The sequence below is a fragment of the Trichomycterus rosablanca genome, chromosome 23, assembly GCF_030014385.1.
Source record: "Trichomycterus rosablanca isolate fTriRos1 chromosome 23, fTriRos1.hap1, whole genome shotgun sequence".
NCBI lineage: Eukaryota > Metazoa > Chordata > Actinopteri > Siluriformes > Trichomycteridae > Trichomycterus > Trichomycterus rosablanca.
The window spans coordinates 18,793,396-18,811,964 of NC_086010.1; the positions used below are offsets into that span (position 1 = coordinate 18,793,396).

General features: G+C 47.1%; 2 protein-coding genes across 5 annotated transcripts in view; both read left to right on the top strand.

Moving 5' to 3' along the window:
* The window catches only part of armc3 (armadillo repeat containing 3), a 378,416-nt gene extending 365,275 nt beyond the window's left edge, over window positions 1-13,141 (top strand). For 2 of the 4 annotated variants that reach the window (XM_062985812.1, XM_062985811.1), the window contains exons 7-18: window positions 122-316; window positions 920-1,106; window positions 7,850-8,002; window positions 8,094-8,202; window positions 8,457-8,706; window positions 8,792-8,928; window positions 9,200-9,368; window positions 9,450-9,550; window positions 11,572-11,670; window positions 11,863-12,057; window positions 12,137-12,299; window positions 12,889-13,141. In XM_062985812.1, coding sequence (XP_062841882.1) covers window positions 122-316; window positions 920-1,106; window positions 7,850-8,002; window positions 8,094-8,202; window positions 8,457-8,706; window positions 8,792-8,928; window positions 9,200-9,368; window positions 9,450-9,550; window positions 11,572-11,670; window positions 11,863-12,057; window positions 12,137-12,299; window positions 12,889-13,095 — 1,965 coding nt within the window. In that variant the 3' untranslated portion in view covers window positions 13,096-13,141. The remainder of the gene's footprint in view (window positions 1-121; window positions 317-919; window positions 1,107-7,849; window positions 8,003-8,093; window positions 8,203-8,456; window positions 8,707-8,791; window positions 8,929-9,199; window positions 9,369-9,449; window positions 9,551-11,571; window positions 11,671-11,862; window positions 12,058-12,136; window positions 12,300-12,888) is intronic. The other 2 variants (XM_062985814.1, XM_062985813.1) reach the window with 2 other exon arrangements.
* A 1,225-nt stretch (window positions 13,142-14,366) lies between these two features.
* msrb2 (methionine sulfoxide reductase B2) lies at window positions 14,367-18,293 on the top strand. The gene is made up of 5 exons (XM_062985585.1): window positions 14,367-14,530; window positions 16,440-16,534; window positions 16,626-16,702; window positions 17,681-17,828; window positions 17,951-18,293. The coding sequence occupies exons 1-5, from the start codon at window positions 14,422-14,424 to the stop codon at window positions 18,053-18,055; spliced, it is 534 nt and encodes a 177-aa protein (XP_062841655.1). The 5' UTR covers window positions 14,367-14,421; the 3' UTR covers window positions 18,056-18,293.
* The last annotated feature ends 276 nt before the right edge of the window (window positions 18,294-18,569 follow it).

Here is an 18,569-nt window from a genome sequence, read left to right on the forward strand (position 1 = left end):
CAATAAATAGCCTTTATGTCTGAGTGTAATAATGAGAGTGTGGATCCTCTTTGATTTTAAAGTGTCCAAATTGGTTGAACGTGGGTCTCCTCTGTAACATTTTCTTTTACTGAAATTTTAGGAATCCTCCTGCCGGGTAGCGGTGCGCGAGTTGAGCGGACTCGCCCCTCTGCTGGAGCTGCTGAGCTCCGAATTCCCTGTGATTCAGCAGTTGGCCCTGCGCACCCTGGCGAGCATCAGCACAGACAGAGAGACTCGGACGGCTCTCAGACAGGAGCATGGAATCACTCGACTGATGGAGGTCCTCACCACTAAAGTACGATCATCACCAACATCGCAAACCAACACCCACTCACCAGCAACATAATAGGACATTAATAGATCCCTCACCCTCACACGCACCATCAGATCCACGTCTAATAGATCCCTCACCCTCACACGCACCAGCAGATCCACATCTAATAGATCCCTCACCCTCACACGCACCATCAGATCCACGTCTAATAGATCCCTCACCCTCACACGCACCAGCAGATCCACGTCTAATAGATCCCTCACCCTCACACGCACCAGCAGATCCACGTCTAATAGATCCCTCACCCTCACACGCACCATCAGATCCACGTCTAATAGATCCCTCACCCTCACACGCACCATCAGATCCACGTCTAATAGATCCCTCCCCCTCACACGCACCATCAGATCCACGTCTAATAGATCCCTCACACGCACCATCAGATCCACGTCTAATAGATCCCTCACCCTCACACGCACCATCAGATCCACATCTCATAGATCCCTCATAATAAGCATTTCACATTTAAGGGGGGGTATTATGTTACCAGCACCAATAGATCTTCAGAATGTTGTAATAATGTGGGTTGTGTGAGTTTGTTGTTATTATGTGTATGAAACCCAGCAGGAGTTCAGCGATCTGCACGTGGACGTTCTGAAGGTCGTCTCCAACTGCCTGCAGGACGTCGAGTCCGTGCAGCTCGTTCAGGGGAACGGAGGCCTGGAGAAGCTGCTGCACTTCATCGTCACGCCCAGCAGCCCTGACATCCAAACGAACGCGGTTCAAACTGTGGGCAGAGCAGCACAAAGCAGTACGTGTCCACCGACCAATCATCTCTCCTCTGTGTTCTTAAGTCATGGATAAAGAAAACTTGGTTTGAACGGTTCAGATTTCGGACTGTGTCTGTGGACACGTGTAATCCATCGAGTCAAGAGAGCATTTGTGAGGTCTGATTTTGACCTGATAGCTCTAACAATTATGTTTATATTATAGAACTGATTTTATTACACCTGTTAGAGGTGTGTATACACTATATATACAACAGTTGCTAACAGGTGTAATAAATCAATTACAAAAAGGTAATTATATGCATCCAACTTTGCAGCAACAGTTTAGGGAATGTCACGTGGGAAGAAAGGGACACAAATGCAGAAGTAAAATTATAAAAAGATATTTTATTTAATTAATAAGGACAACAGAAAAGGTAAACAGCTAACATAAAATAAAACAAAACCCAATCGGAAACTCCGACGGAAGCTGACAAACACCGATCTGAAAAGGAGAAAAACAAAAGAGAAAGGTTACACAACGGTAAGGCGTGGATTCGAACCGGGGATGCTGGCGTGACTGCCGATTACTTTCCGGAGTTGCCACCCAGCGGTTACAGAATCCAATGTTCCGTTTAACTAAAGGCACTGATGCCGAAATTACCACCAACGCTAAAACAGCGCGGAGTGAAAGCCGCTAATGCTAATGTTAGCGTTTTAAAGAGACAGCGATAAGGAGTCTGCCCAGCAACTGCACGAGAGCTGGGCAGCTGTAGAGAGTGTGGATTCGAACCGGGGATGTTGGCGTGACTACCGAGTACTTTCCGGAGTCGCCACCCAGCGGTTGGAGAATCCAATGTTCTGTTTGACTGAAGGCACTGATGCCTAGGATATAACCAGCGCTACTAGAGCACTGAGTGAGACCGCTAAGCTAAAGCTAGCGCTGAAACAAACAGCAGTTCGAGGACTGCGCGGCGTCGCACCACACTATTTCTAAGAGGACGAAAGAAAACCCTCATACCTCAAACCTTGCGGTTTTACTTACCCTAATGGCCTAGCGCCACCAGGGCTACCACCTATAGCTAAACAACAGTGTGGACGAGCTGCCACAAGAGACCACAAAACAAACAAAGGTGCGACACCCACTGCTGTGTAGAGCTGGCTTAAATAGCCAGCCCCACAGCTGTGGGTGATCAGCACTAATTGGGAGGTCTGGTATAAGAACCCTTTGTTTGCTGAGCTCTGTAACGTCTGTTTCGCTGGGAACCCGGGGCACGTTCACCAGCTACCACAGACCTCGTTATAGAACCCCCTCCTCTAGGGACAGCTCCTGAGGTCCCAAGACCCGCAGCACGGTTCCGTCGGAACTCGCGGATCAGTTCAGGGTCCAGGATCTGACGAGCCGGTACCCATGAACGTTCCTCAGGGCCGTAACCTTCCCAATCCACCAAGTATTGGGTACTACCCTGAACCTTCCTGCTGTCAAGTAACCGGCGAACCGTGAAGGCAGGGGCACCCTGGATGATACGAGGGGCGGGAGGTTGGGGAGGGGGTAAAACTCCCCCGCACATAAATGGTCGGAGATGGGAGACATGGAAGGTTGGATGCACTTTCATGCGGGGAGGAAGCTCCAACCTATACGTCACCGGGTTAATCCGCCTTACCACCTTGAACGGGCCAATGTACTTGGGTGCCAACTTATGTGGAACACCTCGAACGGGGAGATCCCTCGTTGAAACAAGTACTCGTTGGCCTGGCCGGAAGGTAAGAGCCGGCTGCCGCCTGCGGTCAGCTTTGCGCTTCACAGAGCGCTGGGTGGCCACAAGTGCCTGCCTAGCTTTGCGCCAGGCGGCGCGGCAGCGGCGGACCTGAAGCTGTACAGACGGGACCGCTACCTGCTGCTCTTGCTCAGGAAAGAGCGGAGGAGGGTACCCGAACTGAGCTTCAAACGGTGACATGCCGATCGCCGAATGATGCAGGGTGTTGTGAGCAAACTCTGCCCACATCAGCTTATCCGACCACGTGGTCGGATTCCCTGCCGTCAGGCACCTGAGCATCTTGCTCAGATCCTGGATAAGCCTCTCCGACTGCCCATTCGACTCCGGGTGGTAACCGGAGGATAAGCTGGCCTTCGCGCCAATAATTTGGCAAAAGGCCCGCCAGCACTGGCTCACAAACTGTGGGCCCCGATCTGACACAATGTCTGAGGGGACCCCATGTGCTCTCACCACATGATTCAGAATGATCTGCGCAGTGCCCATGGCGGATGGTAGCTTGGGCAGTGGGATAAAGAGGCAAGATTTGGTAAACCGGTCGACAATTACCAATACCGCCGTGAACCCTCTGGACTTAGGCAAGCCTGTCACAAAGTCCAGGGCAATGTGGGACCACGGTCTAGCCGGTATTGGCAACGGGTGAAGAAGGCCCCTGGGGCGCTCTCTGGGACTCTTGTTAAGAGCACACACCGAGCAGGCACGGACAAAGTCACGTACCTCATTCTCCATCCCCGGCCACCAAAATCTTCGGCGCAGCAAGACCAGGGACTTAGTCACGCCTGGGTGCGCCGCAAATGGGGAAGCATGAGCCCACTCGAAGACCTGACGCCGTACGGATGAAGGTACGTACAGTCTGTCAGGAGGTCCCCCACCGGGGTCGGGTTCAGCCCGTTGGGCATCCCGAATGACCTTCGATATGCCCCATGTGATTGGGGCCGCTATCTGGGTCGAGGGGATCACGGGATCAGGTCCGGTCTCCGGCCTGGTCGGTTCCCACTGTCTAGACAGAGCGTCCGGTTTGACGTTTTCGGACCCCGGTCTATAAGACAGTGTGAAATTGAACCTTCCAAAAAATAAGGACCACCGGGCCTGACGGGAGTTCATCCTCTTGACTTGCTGGATGAATGACAGATTTTTGTGATCCGTCCAGACAAGAAAAGGATGTTTGGCCCCCTCGAGCCAGTGTCGCCACTCCTCTAACGCCAACTTAATGGCCAAGAGTTCCCTGTCTCCAACCGGGTAGTTCCGCTCGGCTGGAGTCAGGCGGTGCGAGAAGAAGGCACATGGATGTAGCTTCTTCCCCGGCCCCACTCTTTGGGACAAAACTGCCCCAGCCCCGACCTCGGAAGCATCCACTTCGACAACGAAGGGTTCCTCTGGGTCGGGCAACTGCAAGACGGGAGCAGTCGTCAAGAGTGTTTTTAGCTTGTCGAAAGCTTGCTGGGCCTGCACCGTCCATTGGAACGGACCTTTGCCTGTGAGGTCCGTTAACGGGGCGGCGACTGAGCTAAAGTTCTTAATGAAACGCCGAAAAAAGTTTGCAAAGCCCAAAAACCTTTGCAGTTGGCGTAAAGAACTTGGAGTTGGCCACTTCTCCACCGCAGATACTTTAGCCGAGTCCATGCGCAGGGTGCCCTTGGACACTACAAACCCCAGAAACGAGACCGTGGGGGAGTGAAAGACCGACTTCTCCAGCTTGACAAACAGATGGTTGTCGAGCAAGAGCTGGAGAACTCGTCGGACATGCCCTATATGCTCGTCGATGGACTGACTAAAGATAAGAATATCGTCTAAGTAAACATAGACGAATTTACCAAGAGTCTCCCGCAAGACCTCATTGATAAATCTCTGGAAGACTGCGGGGGCATTCATTAACCCAAATGGCATCACCGAGTACTCATAGTGGCCAGTGGGCGTAATGAACGCAGTCTTCCACTCATCCCCCTGCCTGATCCGGATCAAATTGTACGCGCTGCGAAGATCGAGCTTTGAAAAAACCGATGCTCGCTGAAGGGCTTCGAAAGCCGTGGCCATCAGCGGCAGCGGGTACCGATCCTTGATCGTAATGGCATTCAGACCGCGATAATCGATACAGGGGCGCAGGGTGCCGTCCTTCTTGTTCACAAAAAAGAACCCTGCCCCAGCTGGGGAGGAAGAAGGACGGATGAACCCCTGTTTAAGCGCCTCACGCACATACTCCTCCATAGCAACCTTTTCTAGGCCGGAGAGCGAAAAAAGGCGCCCCCTAGGAGGAGTAGTGCCGGGCAAAAGGTTGATGGCGCAATCGAACGGTCTGTGGGGGGGCAAGTCCTGCGCCCGGGACTTGCTAAAAACCTCCCGTAAATCATGGTACACAGGAGGAACAGCTGCCAAATCCGGAATCGCCATCTTGGGTTCGGACGGCTCGGGGCTCGCGCCGCCTTGCAGTAGGCACGAGTCCCGACACTGCGTTCCCCAGATAAAGATCGATCCGGTGGCCCAGTCGATCTGGGGGTTGTGTCTTTGCAGCCACGAATACCCCAAAACCACCTGGAGGTGAGGAACGTGAGTCACAAGAAAGGTGATCCGTTCCTCGTGGTTTTCCAGGCGCAACGTGAGAGGTCGCGTCTGGTGGGTTATCGGGCTGCCCGCTACAGGTCGGCCATCCACAGCATGGACCGACACTGGAGTTGTTAGCGGTTGGACCTCAATCCCCAGCCTGTGTACCAGGTTGATGTCTATGAAACTCTCCACCGCGCCTGAATCCACACAGACCCGAAGGTCTGTGTCTCCCAGACCCCAAAGCAACCGGGCCTGCAGAAATAGTCCTTGGGCAGGGATGGTAGTTCGGCTCACTCCCGAGTCCCTAGCTCGAGAGCGGCCTGCTAGTTTAACGGCTGCCGGGGTCTGGCAGACGGACCCGAAGCCGTTGGGGCACCAGCGCGAGCTGACCCCAACTGCATGGGCTCAGGATCCAGGACAGGCGGAGGAGAATTGGGAGAGACCTGCGAGCGGGTGAACGGGGAACAGGTGCCCCGTTCCCGGGCTCGCTGGCGAAGGCGGGTGTCTATGGCGTTGGCCAGGACATAGAAGTCCTTAAGAGTGGTAGGAGGGTCCCTGGTGGCTAGCTCGTCCTTCACCTTACCAGACAAACCACGATGGAATATGGCAGTAAGGGCCCCCTCGTCCCAACCACACTCAGCCGCGAGCGTTCGAAACTCGATTACATAATCGGCTACTGACCGAGCACCTTGGGTAAGCTCGAGTAGACGAGGGCCTACCTCACGGCCACCCGAAGGGTGAAAAAAGGTCTCCTTTATAGCTTCCTTAAAGGAGCTTTCCGAAGAGCATTCTGGAGCATTTTGCTCCCAGAGGGCAGTAGCCCATTCTAAAGCTCGGCCAGTCAGCAGGGAAATTATGTATGCAACCTTCGATCGCTCCGTAGGGTAGCGAGAGGGTTGCAGCTCAAACGCAAGGGCACACTGGAGGAGGAAGCCACGGCACCTCTTAGCCTCTCCCGAATACCTTTCGGGAGGCGAAATAGGGGTGTCGCGGTTTCCGCACCCTCCGGAGTGGGTAGGAGAGTGGGCAGGGGGTTCAGGACCGGACCTAAGAATTGGCGACTGCAGGGTGAGCGCAGCTACCCGCTGCGCCAACTCGTTTAGGGCCACCTCGTGCCTGCCTAACGCTACCCCTTGATGACGTAGAACGTCCGTAAGGGGTGGAACTTCTGCTGCGTCCATGGTATGGTCGCACCTTTCTGTCACGTGGGAAGAAAGGGACACAAATGCAGAAGTAAAATTATAAAAAGATATTTTATTTAATTAATAAGGACAACAGAAAAGGTAAACAGCTAACATAAAATAAAACAAAACCCAATCGGAAACTCCGACGGAAGCTGACAAACACCGATCTGAAAAGGAGAAAAACAAAAGAGAAAGGTTACACAACGGTAAGGCGTGGATTCGAACCGGGGATGCTGGCGTGACTGCCGATTACTTTCCGGAGTTGCCACCCAGCGGTTACAGAATCCAATGTTCCGTTTAACTAAAGGCACTGATGCCGAAATTACCACCAACGCTAAAACAGCGCGGAGTGAAAGCCGCTAATGCTAATGTTAGCGTTTTAAAGAGACAGCGATAAGGAGTCTGCCCAGCAACTGCACGAGAGCTGGGCAGCTGTAGAGAGTGTGGATTCGAACCGGGGATGTTGGCGTGACTACCGAGTACTTTCCGGAGTCGCCACCCAGCGGTTGGAGAATCCAATGTTCTGTTTGACTGAAGGCACTGATGCCTAGGATATAACCAGCGCTACTAGAGCACTGAGTGAGACCGCTAAGCTAAAGCTAGCGCTGAAACAAACAGCAGTTCGAGGACTGCGCGGCGTCGCACCACACTATTTCTAAGAGGACGAAAGAAAACCCTCATACCTCAAACCTTGCGGTTTTACTTACCCTAATGGCCTAGCGCCACCAGGGCTACCACCTATAGCTAAACAACAGTGTGGACGAGCTGCCACAAGAGACCACAAAACAAACAAAGGTGCGACACCCACTGCTGTGTAGAGCTGGCTTAAATAGCCAGCCCCACAGCTGTGGGTGATCAGCACTAATTGGGAGGTCTGGTATAAGAACCCTTTGTTTGCTGAGCTCTGTAACGTCTGTTTCGCTGGGAACCCGGGGCACGTTCACCAGCTACCACAGACCTCGTTATAGGGAAGGCCCGTTCCTGTTCCAGTATGAGGAAAAGCTCGGTTTAAAGAAAATTCTGCACAGAGCCCTGACCTCAGCCCCACTCAACAGCTCTGAAATTATCAGCGCCTAGTCATACAAACTGAAGGGGCACAAATTCCCATACACAGACATCTTTCAAAGTCGTGCGAGAAGCCTTCTTAAAAAAGATCACATAGAAGCTCATGGCCAAGTGTCTGAATGCTTTTAGCCCTATAGTGTAAATATATTGTATGCTGGGTGAACAGCCAGACGTCCTTTGCTCCGTCAGATGTCTATCGGATTATTTTTTGGTATCATTTAGGTGAGAACCAAAAGATCCTGCATGAGCAAAATGTTGAAAAAGCCCTGGTCGACCTGCTCGCTGTGCAGAACGATGGTGTGCAGGCTGCTACCTGCCAGGCTGTGGCAGCGATGAGCAAGAACCCGAGCAGTAAAGACACTTTCAGACAGCTTGGTAATAATCATGTGTAAAATATTAAATAACACGACCAGAATTACTCATTATAGGGCCGGTGTCTCGATTGCTGAAGTCCTGTGTGTTTTAGATGGGATCAGATCTGTCGTGCAGCTGCTGAACAGTGAAGGGAATGAGCTGAAGGAGGCAGCAGCAGAAGCTTTATCCAACCTGACCAATGGAAGTCACACCAATGCATAGTGAGTGCAAACCATCCCTAAAAATGTACACAACACACCCGGTGTGAATAATAATGACTGATTAAAGGTGTCATATGAACGTCACACTGCACAGACACGGAGTTTATTATTATACACTCATTAAACACATACACTTTTTGTGCCACTGTTTGCTTCTTGACACCAAAGAAAGTGTATATTTATATAAAGAAAGAGAGAGAGCCTGGATTGTGTGTAATGTATTTAATGATGAAGCTGTGTGGATCCTCTCTCAGTGCGGTGTATGAAGCAGAAGGAGACGAGCTCCTGGTTCAGCTCTTGCAGGACGGCTCTCCCGGTGCGACGGTTCATGCGGCGGCCGTCCTGACCAACATGGCCTCGCAGGATGTCCTGCGCTGCAGTATCCTCTCCCACGGAGCCATGCAGGCCCTGCTGACCCCACTGAACTCTGCGGATATACGCGTACTCGTGAGCGCCACCCAGACCGTAGCCACGCTCGCCTGTGACGCAGAGGGAAGAGCCCAGGTACTTCTGAGTGCTGCAGGAAATAAAAGCACTCCAGGTGTGATTATTATGTTTAATTTAGTGCATGTTTCTGTCCTATGTGAAGCTGAGAAACGTTGGAGGTCTGCCACTGCTGGTCAGTCAGCTTAAATCAAGCAACGCTGACGTCCGGCGAAATGCATGCTGGGCTATCAGCGTGTGTGCCAACGATGAGCCAACTGCCACTGACTTGTGTCGATTAGGGTGAGATTAATCTTAAGTACTGTAAGATTCACTGTGTGTGTTCTACTGATGTTCACCTGCCTGGGCACCAGAGGGCATCATTGGCTGCATAGCAGAAGAGGGGCTTGAAGGGTCACCCAGCTTTATTTGGACTACTTTTGAAGCATGACTTGACTGATAATAATGCAACAGATGTACAAGTGCAGACCCGAGAAGGAGACGCCAGGAGTCCAGCACCTAATAGACCCAATCTTGATGAATGAAATCATTAAGGTGTGTTTTTCGTCTGTAGGGCTTTGGAGCTCCTGCAGGAGATCAACACCTCTCTAAACAGTCAGAATCAGTTCAGCGAGGCGGCACTGCAGAAGCTTCTGGATAAAAACCTCTCAGTAAAATACAGCCTGACGGGACGCCTCTCCTTCACTGATATCACCACTGATGGCTTTTACGACCCAGGACAGGTTCTTAAAGTCATACCAATCCAGACTGATTCTAATGATTTTTGGGGCTGGCAAGTCACTCATTTTGTGTTTATTTTATAGGTCAGAAAGAGTCACGGCGTCCCTGCTTTAGAAGATATAGCGAAGCAGGGCGTCAACCAGCACCGAGCGGTCATCGCCGTTAACGGAAAACCTCCGGATCAGTGAGTTACAGCCAAGGGTTATGAATTTGTAGTATAATGCGTACCACAAGCTGTACAGCGCAAATACAAACTCACTAAGAGCCGTAATCTTAGTCATAATATTTACATGCTGTGGTGGCTTCAGGGATTAATGGGACTTGTGCTACTACTGCGATTAAAAGCTACATGGAACAGCAATCTGAAGAGTCAGACTTACTAAAAAAAACAGATCCATCTTAAATTAGGAACTGCATAAACCGGGGCAACAATTAATTACCCTTTTTCCCCCAATTTTCCTCCCAATTTAGTCACATCCAATAACCCGATTGCATTCCGCTTCCTCTCTACCGATGCTGATCTCCACTCCTGATTGAGGAGAGCGAGACTAACACACGCACGTGTTCAGTAGCCGACTGCATGTTTTCACCCGCACAAGGCGAGTTCATATGCGGATCAGCTTTGTGTACGGAGAGCCACACCCTGATCCTTATTATCCCTCGACTCTAATTCGACTCTAATTGCAGCAGTTGTGAGGTCCCTATCCGGCTCCCACCCTGTATGAACAACAGCCAAACGTTGCTCATTTTTGCGACTCAGGCAACACAGTGCATCTTACTTTCTTACAATCTGGTCCCACTGTGGTTTACAAGATGTAACATAAAGCCTCCACAAGGGGGCATTCATGTACGAGTTTATTTATTTTAGGATAACAGACGTGTTCAATCAAATCATCTTGACTGGAGCTTAAATGTGGTGAAATAGTAAAATAATCCGAGCTACAGTGAAGATTACGACCGATGTGTGCAGTGCTTTCTTACTTATCTTCATTCGCCTCCGATTTAGTCCTATCCGATTCCTCACTTCGACTCCTCTGCCGCTTGCACGGCCCCCGCGCTCCAGAGAGATGATGAATGAACCTGTCAGCGGTCAGTCATACCTGAGCGGCTATTAATTGGCTTTCTAAATGAACAATCTAAGACGGAGGTTTCCAAACCCTGGGTCGCGAACCGAAAGAAATGAGTTGCAGAGAAAAATAATAACAATTCATTTAACTTCGCCCCCCTGTGGAGGCTTTATGTTACATCTTTTATAGAGAGAGTAAGATGCTTTGTTTGTGTTGTCTGTGTCGCTTTAAAAAATATGGTAAACCCTGATCTAAGTGGTAATACTGTATGGATATTTTTGACTCAACAGAGTCCTGCTAATAGGCTTCAACTCAAAAACAATACAGTTCAGAATTTTTGGTAATCAAATGCTTAGTTTATTATCGCTCTGATTCCTTCGTATTTATTTTCGTCCACATCTCGGCTTGATTCTCGTCTCTTGGGCGTTTTGTTTTCCACTATAAGACTGACCTTTCCGAGTCTTTCACAGCTCCTTTAACGCTGCACATACCTCCGCCAGCAGGGTTGCTCTCCCGGCTGAATGCTAAACGCTCCTGTGTTGTGTAACTGAGGCCCCGGAGACGCCGTCCGCTCTCGCCGACGGCACAGCGCGCCGACGACTCTGCATTACAATTAGCACGTCGCCATGGAGGTCATTGTGTGTGTTCTGGTTCGGTCGGTGCCAGGACGCCGCTGACAGGTTCATTCATCTTCTCTCTGGAGCGCGGGGGCCGTGCATGCAGCAGAGGAGTCGAAGTGAGGAATCGGACATGACTAAATCGGAGAGGCAAATGGAGAGAAGTTAGAAAGCACTGCACATCGGTCGTAATCTTCACTGTAGCTCGGATTCTTTTACTATTTCACCACATTTAAGCTCCAATCAAGATGATTTGAATGAACACGTTTGTTATCCTCGTTCCCAGGGATAAATGAACATGTATTTGAATGCCCCCTTATGGAGGCTTTATGTTACATCTTGTAAGCCACAGTGGGACTAGATTGTAAGAGAGTAAGATGCACTGTGTTGCCTGGGTCACAAAAAAATCATAGACAAAATTTGGGTCTCTTGAAACAAGGTTGAAAACCCTGTTCTATTCTGTTTTTTTTTTTATATACAGAAGGGAAAGCTGACTCTATATGAATGCTTTTTGGTCCTAGGTTGATCACTGAATCAGCAGAGGAGACGCAGCACGACAGTCCTCCAGGAACTCAAACCTCATCTGTAGTGAGCAGCAAAGGAATCAGCAAAACATCAAGGTGTGTAAAGCTTTTAGAATGCTCAAACGTCTTGAGATTATACAGCGGTGGACGCTACACTATAAATATCAGATCATTTGATGTGGGAGCTCCATTTCTGAGGGGCAAATAGAAAATGTACTGACTAATATTAGGAGATAAAGGGGGGAACATCCAGGAAAAGTGTATCATTGCTTGTTTTTTCCTCTGTAGTAAGATTAAGGGTAAAGGGCGACGTGAGGATGAGAAACAGAAGGACGAGGACGACTATAAACCTCAGCTGGAAGCGCCGATAGAGAAGCCGAGTGTTCCACCGTATGACGTGGCCTTTCACAACCTGATCACGAAGGCGACCGAGTCGGTCCTGCCCTTACGTGAAGAGGTGGACGTGTACAGCGCTCTGGCCAAGTGAGTCCCAATGACGTTACACACGGCAGAATCATTACAGTCCCGGCAGTGTTTACATTTTGGTAACTGGCGTCACCAGGTTGGTGAGCGATGCCATGGGGGGGCCGGTGGACGCCGAGAAGCAGCACGAGTTTCCCTGGGAGCTTCATCTGAGCGAGCTGAAGTTCGAACTGCGATCGAACATCGTGCCCGTCGGCAGGATCCGGAAGGGAACGTACTACCACAGAGCCCTGCTCTTTAAGGTACTAAACTGACCATGAGCTTGTCGGACAGTATTAAAATAGACTGACCTCTATGTAATCCTTTGAGCTAGGCTTCTCACAAGAGTTTCAACTATGCCTTTGGGAATTTGTGCCCGTTAAGTAGTACAATAGAGCTTTTGTATGGCTGGGCGCCTCAAGAAAGCCTCAGTTGGTGTTCCGATTCATTCCAGAGCTCTGTGCAGGCCGCATTCATGGAACAGGGAACAGTCATGCTGGAACAGGGAATGACCTTCCCTAAACTCTTACAGCAAAGTTGGAAACATGAAATTCCCTTTATATGACTGATTTATTACACGTTACTAATTGTTATGACTGAAACACAAAAAATAGAACTGTTGTCCCAATACTTTTGTCCATATAGTGTACTATATCTCACTGTGTCCTGCCATTTCCACCAAAAGCACCTCATGAAAACCTCATGAGGATAAGATAAGATAATCCTTTATTAGTCCCACAGTGGGGAAATTCACAAAGATTATGCCACGGCTGACTGAAACAGAAGCCGTATCACTGCAGTGGAGTGATACAGGTACAGTAAAATAACAGCGCTGTTCACGGTGTACCGCAGGTTTTGGCAGACAGGCTGGGCGTGAGCTGCAGTTTGGTGAGAGGAGAATATAATCGCGCCTGGAATGAAGTTCTGCTCACCTTCACGTCCAAGAACGAGAACAGATTTCACCTTCAGCCTCAGAGCTACGTTATAGACCTCATTCACAGACCTGGCAACCTGATGAAGAGCGGCACTCCTGCAGCTACACAGTACCAAACCATCTGAGACCTGGACGTGGATGAATTGACATTAAAGATTCATTATAATGACACACACAGGGTGTCTTTTGGGGTTAATAATGTGTTCTAATGTCTGTTTGAGGGCTGAAGTGTGATTATACACAGATTAATATAATAAAAGGTTGTAAGGGGTTCGGCTTTATGATTTCATTAATGCAGCTAACAGATTTATGACATGACCAGAACATTTTATATACAAACAGGGACACAGAATTATCATGGTTGAGATTTATGATGCTTTTATTAAGATTCCTATAAAAGTCTTCATCAACCCTGCAGAGATTCTGTGTTTTTGAGAGATTTTAAGCAGCGTCTCAGTACTTTTGCACTCTCGCACCGTGACCATGTTACTAAAGTAAGCACTGTATAGATGTCAGACTATAGAGAGTTGGTGTGAAGGGGTGGGGAGGTAGAGTGGAATCATTTAGAGTATGTTCTTTAAGGGTATTAGGGACCCAGAAAACCCTTTATGAGACCCATGCAGACTGTGGGGAGTTTGACATGTTCTTTTCATGCCCATGTTGGTCTTCACTGTATATACTCTGGTTTTCTTTTTCCTTTCGAAGCACGCATTTTAATTTTCGGCATTTAGCAGACGCTTTTATCCAAAGCTTGACAGTAATTTGTCTAAGCAATTGACAGTTTAAGTTAAGGGCCTTGCTCAAGGGCCCAACAGTGGCAACCTGGCAGTGGTAGGGCTTGAACCAGTGACCTTTCGATTACTAGTCCAGTTCTTAAGCACTAGGCTACAACTGCCCTAAATGCAGAAGATGTATTGGCTGTAATGAATTGCCCATAGTTGTAAGAAGGAGGGCGAGTGCATGATGATTTGACATGAATTGGCACCATGTTCTGGGTGTATTGCCATATTTTCCCCAGGTCAGGATGACATGGTTATTACAGATAAATGATAAACGTACTATAACTCAGCATTATGTGACACTCACAACAGCACATGCAACGATGCACAAACTAGAATTAAATTAACAATAAGTTTTGGGTTTTCAGGTTGCCAGATTTCATCATCAGAAATGACACACATCAATAAAACTAAATGATAAGATAAAAACAATGACCGATGGCTGTTAATTATTCATTTTAGTCGCATAAGTCGATCCTCGTTGCGGCTCAAACTCATTAACTTTGACCTGTTTGCATTTTCGGCTCTAAACAAGGTTCTGATCATTGGCTGTCGGGTGAGGGAGGGAATGTAGGCCAAGTGGGGGAGAGGAACCTCACTCATCACCACCAAGGTTATTCACTGAAGGTTTTAGTGCTGCTCTGCAGGCTGTGAAAGTCTCTGCTCGGGAACATGGCACGACTGCTGGTGCGTCTTTCTCCTCTCTTTTATAACGGAGGTCCTACAAGATCAGTTCTGTCCAAGAGCCGGGGGCTCGTCCGACCTCTCAGTACTGCGACCGGTGAGAACTCTGCATCTTTATTTACTTACATTACAGGAACAGAGCAACATGTAAACAACAAGTATTCTGTCTGCAGGAATGTAGAGTAGAACAAGTAGTTTATAGGAACCGTGCATTTAGGGTAGATATTTATTGTGTTATAAAGTTTGCATCTCTTTTGCTGAATGTATGAACCCCATTTCAAGAAAAAGTTGGGACATTTTGTAAATGCAGAAAAGACTCTGTGATTTGTTTATTATCTCAAATCTTAGATAAAAGATGATAAATGTAAGTAAAAGTAAGAGGAAAAGTTGTTTGTAAATAGAAACATGTTTAGAATTAGATGCCTGCAGCACACTCCAGTGTTGGGACAAGTTGGGACCGAGGTAAAGTAAGAGTGAAAAAAGAGTGTGAGCAGGTGAGTTGGCACCAGGTGAAGGAATCATGATCTGGTATAAAAAGAAGGAGAATCCACCAAAGGATCAGTACAAGCAATGATGAGTTTGCTATAACTCCTGCTCCAACAGTGTGGCTCCGTAGACAGAGTGTGTGTGCTTGACTGGTCTGCCTGCAGTCCAGAAAAGTCTCGTATTTAGTAAGAACGAAGAAAAATTCACTCACGGATCTGCAGCAATTAGTGTCCTCAGTTCCCCACGCATTAAAAAGCCACATTAATAGGAACGCTGATGGAACACGCCCCCCGTGGAGCTTTTTAGGAGTGTGTTTTTAATACAGAATGTGTTTCTAGGTTGTTGATATAGATCATTACTTCTCTATTAACAACAACATTAGTAAATTTGCTTTGTTTAGGATTGTTGTACATAAAGTTTTCTTTTTTAGCAGATTAATGATAATAAATGCACAGTTTTGCTTCTTTCTTTCCAGACACACGAGGAATACAAATATCTGCACTTAATCTGCAGTAATATTAATCAGCTGTTTTTTAGTCTGTTGTTTTTCATAATCTGGCTTTAATTATTTCATCTTTTACTTGATTGAGTTTTTGTTTGTTTGTTTGTTTGTTTATTAGGATTGTAACGTCATGTTTTACACTTTGGTTACATTCATGACAGGATCGGTAGTTACTCATTACACAAGATTCATCATTTCACAAGTTTAATATCAAACACAGTCATGGACAATTTAGTGTCTCCAGTTCACCTCACTTGCACGTCTTTGGTTTGTGGGAGGAAACCGGAGCACCCGGAGGAAACCCACATGGACACAGAGAGAACAGCTTGATTGATCGTTAGGATTTTCTGTGTTTACCTCCTGAATGTCCTCACTGACCCCCTGGATTTATGAACTGCCTGTGACTGATTGCAGGAGTGCAAAGTTCCTTCAGAAATGACAACAGAGGGATGAAAACGTTCCCGTGGGAAATAAACCGTGTTCCAGTAAACAATCATTTTAGTCGATTACTAATTTAGATATTATAATAACAGATATAAATCTGGGAATCATCAATGCATTTTCTCACCATGTTATTCTTCCACAGCAGCACCAGCTTGATAAGCTGAACATATTCATTCCAAATCAGAGCTGGTTGTTGGATGTGGTTTTAAGGATGCATATGTCGTTGCAGTATTAAGATTACAAGTGTATATAAACAGGGTTAGTTTAACTGCACCTACTGCAAAACACCCTAAACATGTTTACTGCTGAGAGAAAATGTGTCCTGATTGTCCAGTATCATCCAAAATCCATTAAAAACACTAAAAAGTTTTTTGCTATGAAGTAACATTTGCTGGAATATGGGCGACACTGTGTACAGTCGAGCAAGCTTTATCAGCTTGCCAGGCTGCTGTGCAAAAAACACCACTGTTTCCTGGACTCTTTAACTGAGGAGGTCAAACTAGTCCTATTTATATAACTTTGGACTCTTTCTGACTACTGATGCTTGATTCATTTTTAATTGTTATTTTTCCAGACTTGTCACTGACCCGTTACAACGAGTGTGTGGACTGGAAGAAGAAACTGACCCCAGAACAGTACGTGGTCACCAGAGAAAAAGCCACCGAAGTGGTGAGTGTCCGGCACACGGATTTAATCCTTCAGTCACGATTCCTTTTATTTCTGTACACTGGTTAATACAGAACTCTCTCCTCTCTGCCAGCCGTTCAGTGGAATGTACCTGAACCACAATGACGTTGGGATGTACCACTGTGTGTGCTGCGACGCGCCTCTCTTCAGGTAATACACACACACACGGGAAAACATGAAATATCACATTAATATTAATTATAATCTGTCTGTTTTCATCTACAGAACTCTGAGTCCAATGATAAGCAAATAATAACTTATATACTGTACACACCAACATTAAACATCATCCATTATAGAAACTCTGTATAAATTGCTATAAATACCCTAAACAATACTTCTATCACTATAAATCAGTGGAAAATCGTTTTAGGACATGATAATAATACGATGATGAGATCTCAGTTTTGTTTTGTATCTACCGATTATTTACTGTCCATTTTTCCAGCATGATAACACTTGATAATAATAAATAAATAAATAATATGTTGTATTTTATAGTGTTTTTCTTATACCCAAGGTCACTTTACATACACTTAAAAAACACTTATGACAAAGGAGGAGGAAGTGAGAGAGTACTGTGAGAAAATGAAGGTTTTTAGCTGAGTTTTTAAAGAAGAAAATGTAGATTAGAGGCGGAGAGGTTGTGGTTATGCGTTCCATAGCTTTGGTCCCATAACGCTGAATGATCTGCCACCAACAATAACTAATATGAATTTTGGAACTGACTAGGGGACTCTGGAGACCTAAGAGAACGTGCAGAAGAACAAGTGATGTAAAAGACCATTGGAGGATTTGTATGTTAGCAGTAGAACTTTAATGTGATGTACCAGTAGCACAGGTAATCTTAAACTGGTTCCATAAACATGACAGATCTGACTTTAAAAAGCACCTTTAGGATGGGCGACGGGACCAAGGTCTCAGAGGAATGTTGTGCCAAACACATTGTCAATCAAGAACAAAGACAGTCCTACCAAGGTTTAGTGTGGTGTTCCTTATAAAGTGGCCACTAAATGAGCTTTTATTCACAAATAGAAACATGCTGTTAATCAGAGACGTGAACATCACCACAGTCTTGAATAGTAAATATGAAATCCACTAGAATTTATTCATGAATTGATATTCCAGCTCTGAATCCAAGTACGACTCTGGAACGGGGTGGCCCTCGTTCTTCGAGGCTCATGGAACGTGGGAGAGAGACGAGAGCCACGCCAATATCGTCCGCCGCTCTGATAACTCGCTCGGAAACACCGGGACTGAAGTTCTGTGCAAACAGGTGAGTGTTTCTCTTATCCATCACTTCAGCGTGAGTCTCAGAATTAAGCACCATGTTGTGTTCATTTCATTTTAACACACTGCTGAATTCTGTTTGTTTCTTGGTTTGTTTTTTATTTCCAGTGCGACGCTCATCTCGGCCACGTGTTCGACGACGGGCCGGATCCTACAGGACAGAGATTCTGTGTGAACAGCACGGCTCTGCACTTTAAACCCAGAGAAAACTAACAGCACCTCACAAAGACGTTTCTCCTCTCTGAGCTCTGATAGTGTCCATACGCCGTGTAACCTGCTTCTGTTTGTGCTAAAACATCGCTGAACGTATCGCCGGGAAACGGAGCTCAGTTTTATGCTAATATCCAAAAATAGTGTTTGAACGTTTGTGTTTTAACTTCTTTCTGCTTGTCTGTATGTTTACTGTTTTAATGCCTGTTAGCATTCAAATACATTTCAATCTTCAAACGAACTCAAATGCTTATTATATTTACATTAACATTTACATTTAAATGTCTGAGAAATACTCACTCCTTTAAGGAACAGATGTTAGGGCTTAAAAAGTGTCTGTCATTGGCAGCCAGTGGAGATTCATCACTTCAGGCTCATGCCAGAGATTTTCCAGGTTAAAACTGTCCTTAAATTTGGACCCACCACGTCCGTCCAGTGTAGAATCTTCACAGAACACGAGTGGGTGTGAACACGATAGAAAAGAGCTTTTATATTTACTGGATGCTTTTAAATGTGA

Coding starts and splice junctions, on each gene's coding strand:
- msrb2 (XM_062985585.1), top strand. CDS start 14,422: ATGGCACGACTGCTGGTGCGTCTTTCTCCTCTCTTTTATAACGGAGGT. Junction 14,531..16,439: donor ACCTCTCAGTACTGCGACCG/GTGAGAACTCTG, acceptor TTATTTTTCCAG/ACTTGTCACTGACCCGTTAC. Junction 16,703..17,680: donor TGCGACGCGCCTCTCTTCAG/GTAATACACACA, acceptor TTGATATTCCAG/CTCTGAATCCAAGTACGACT.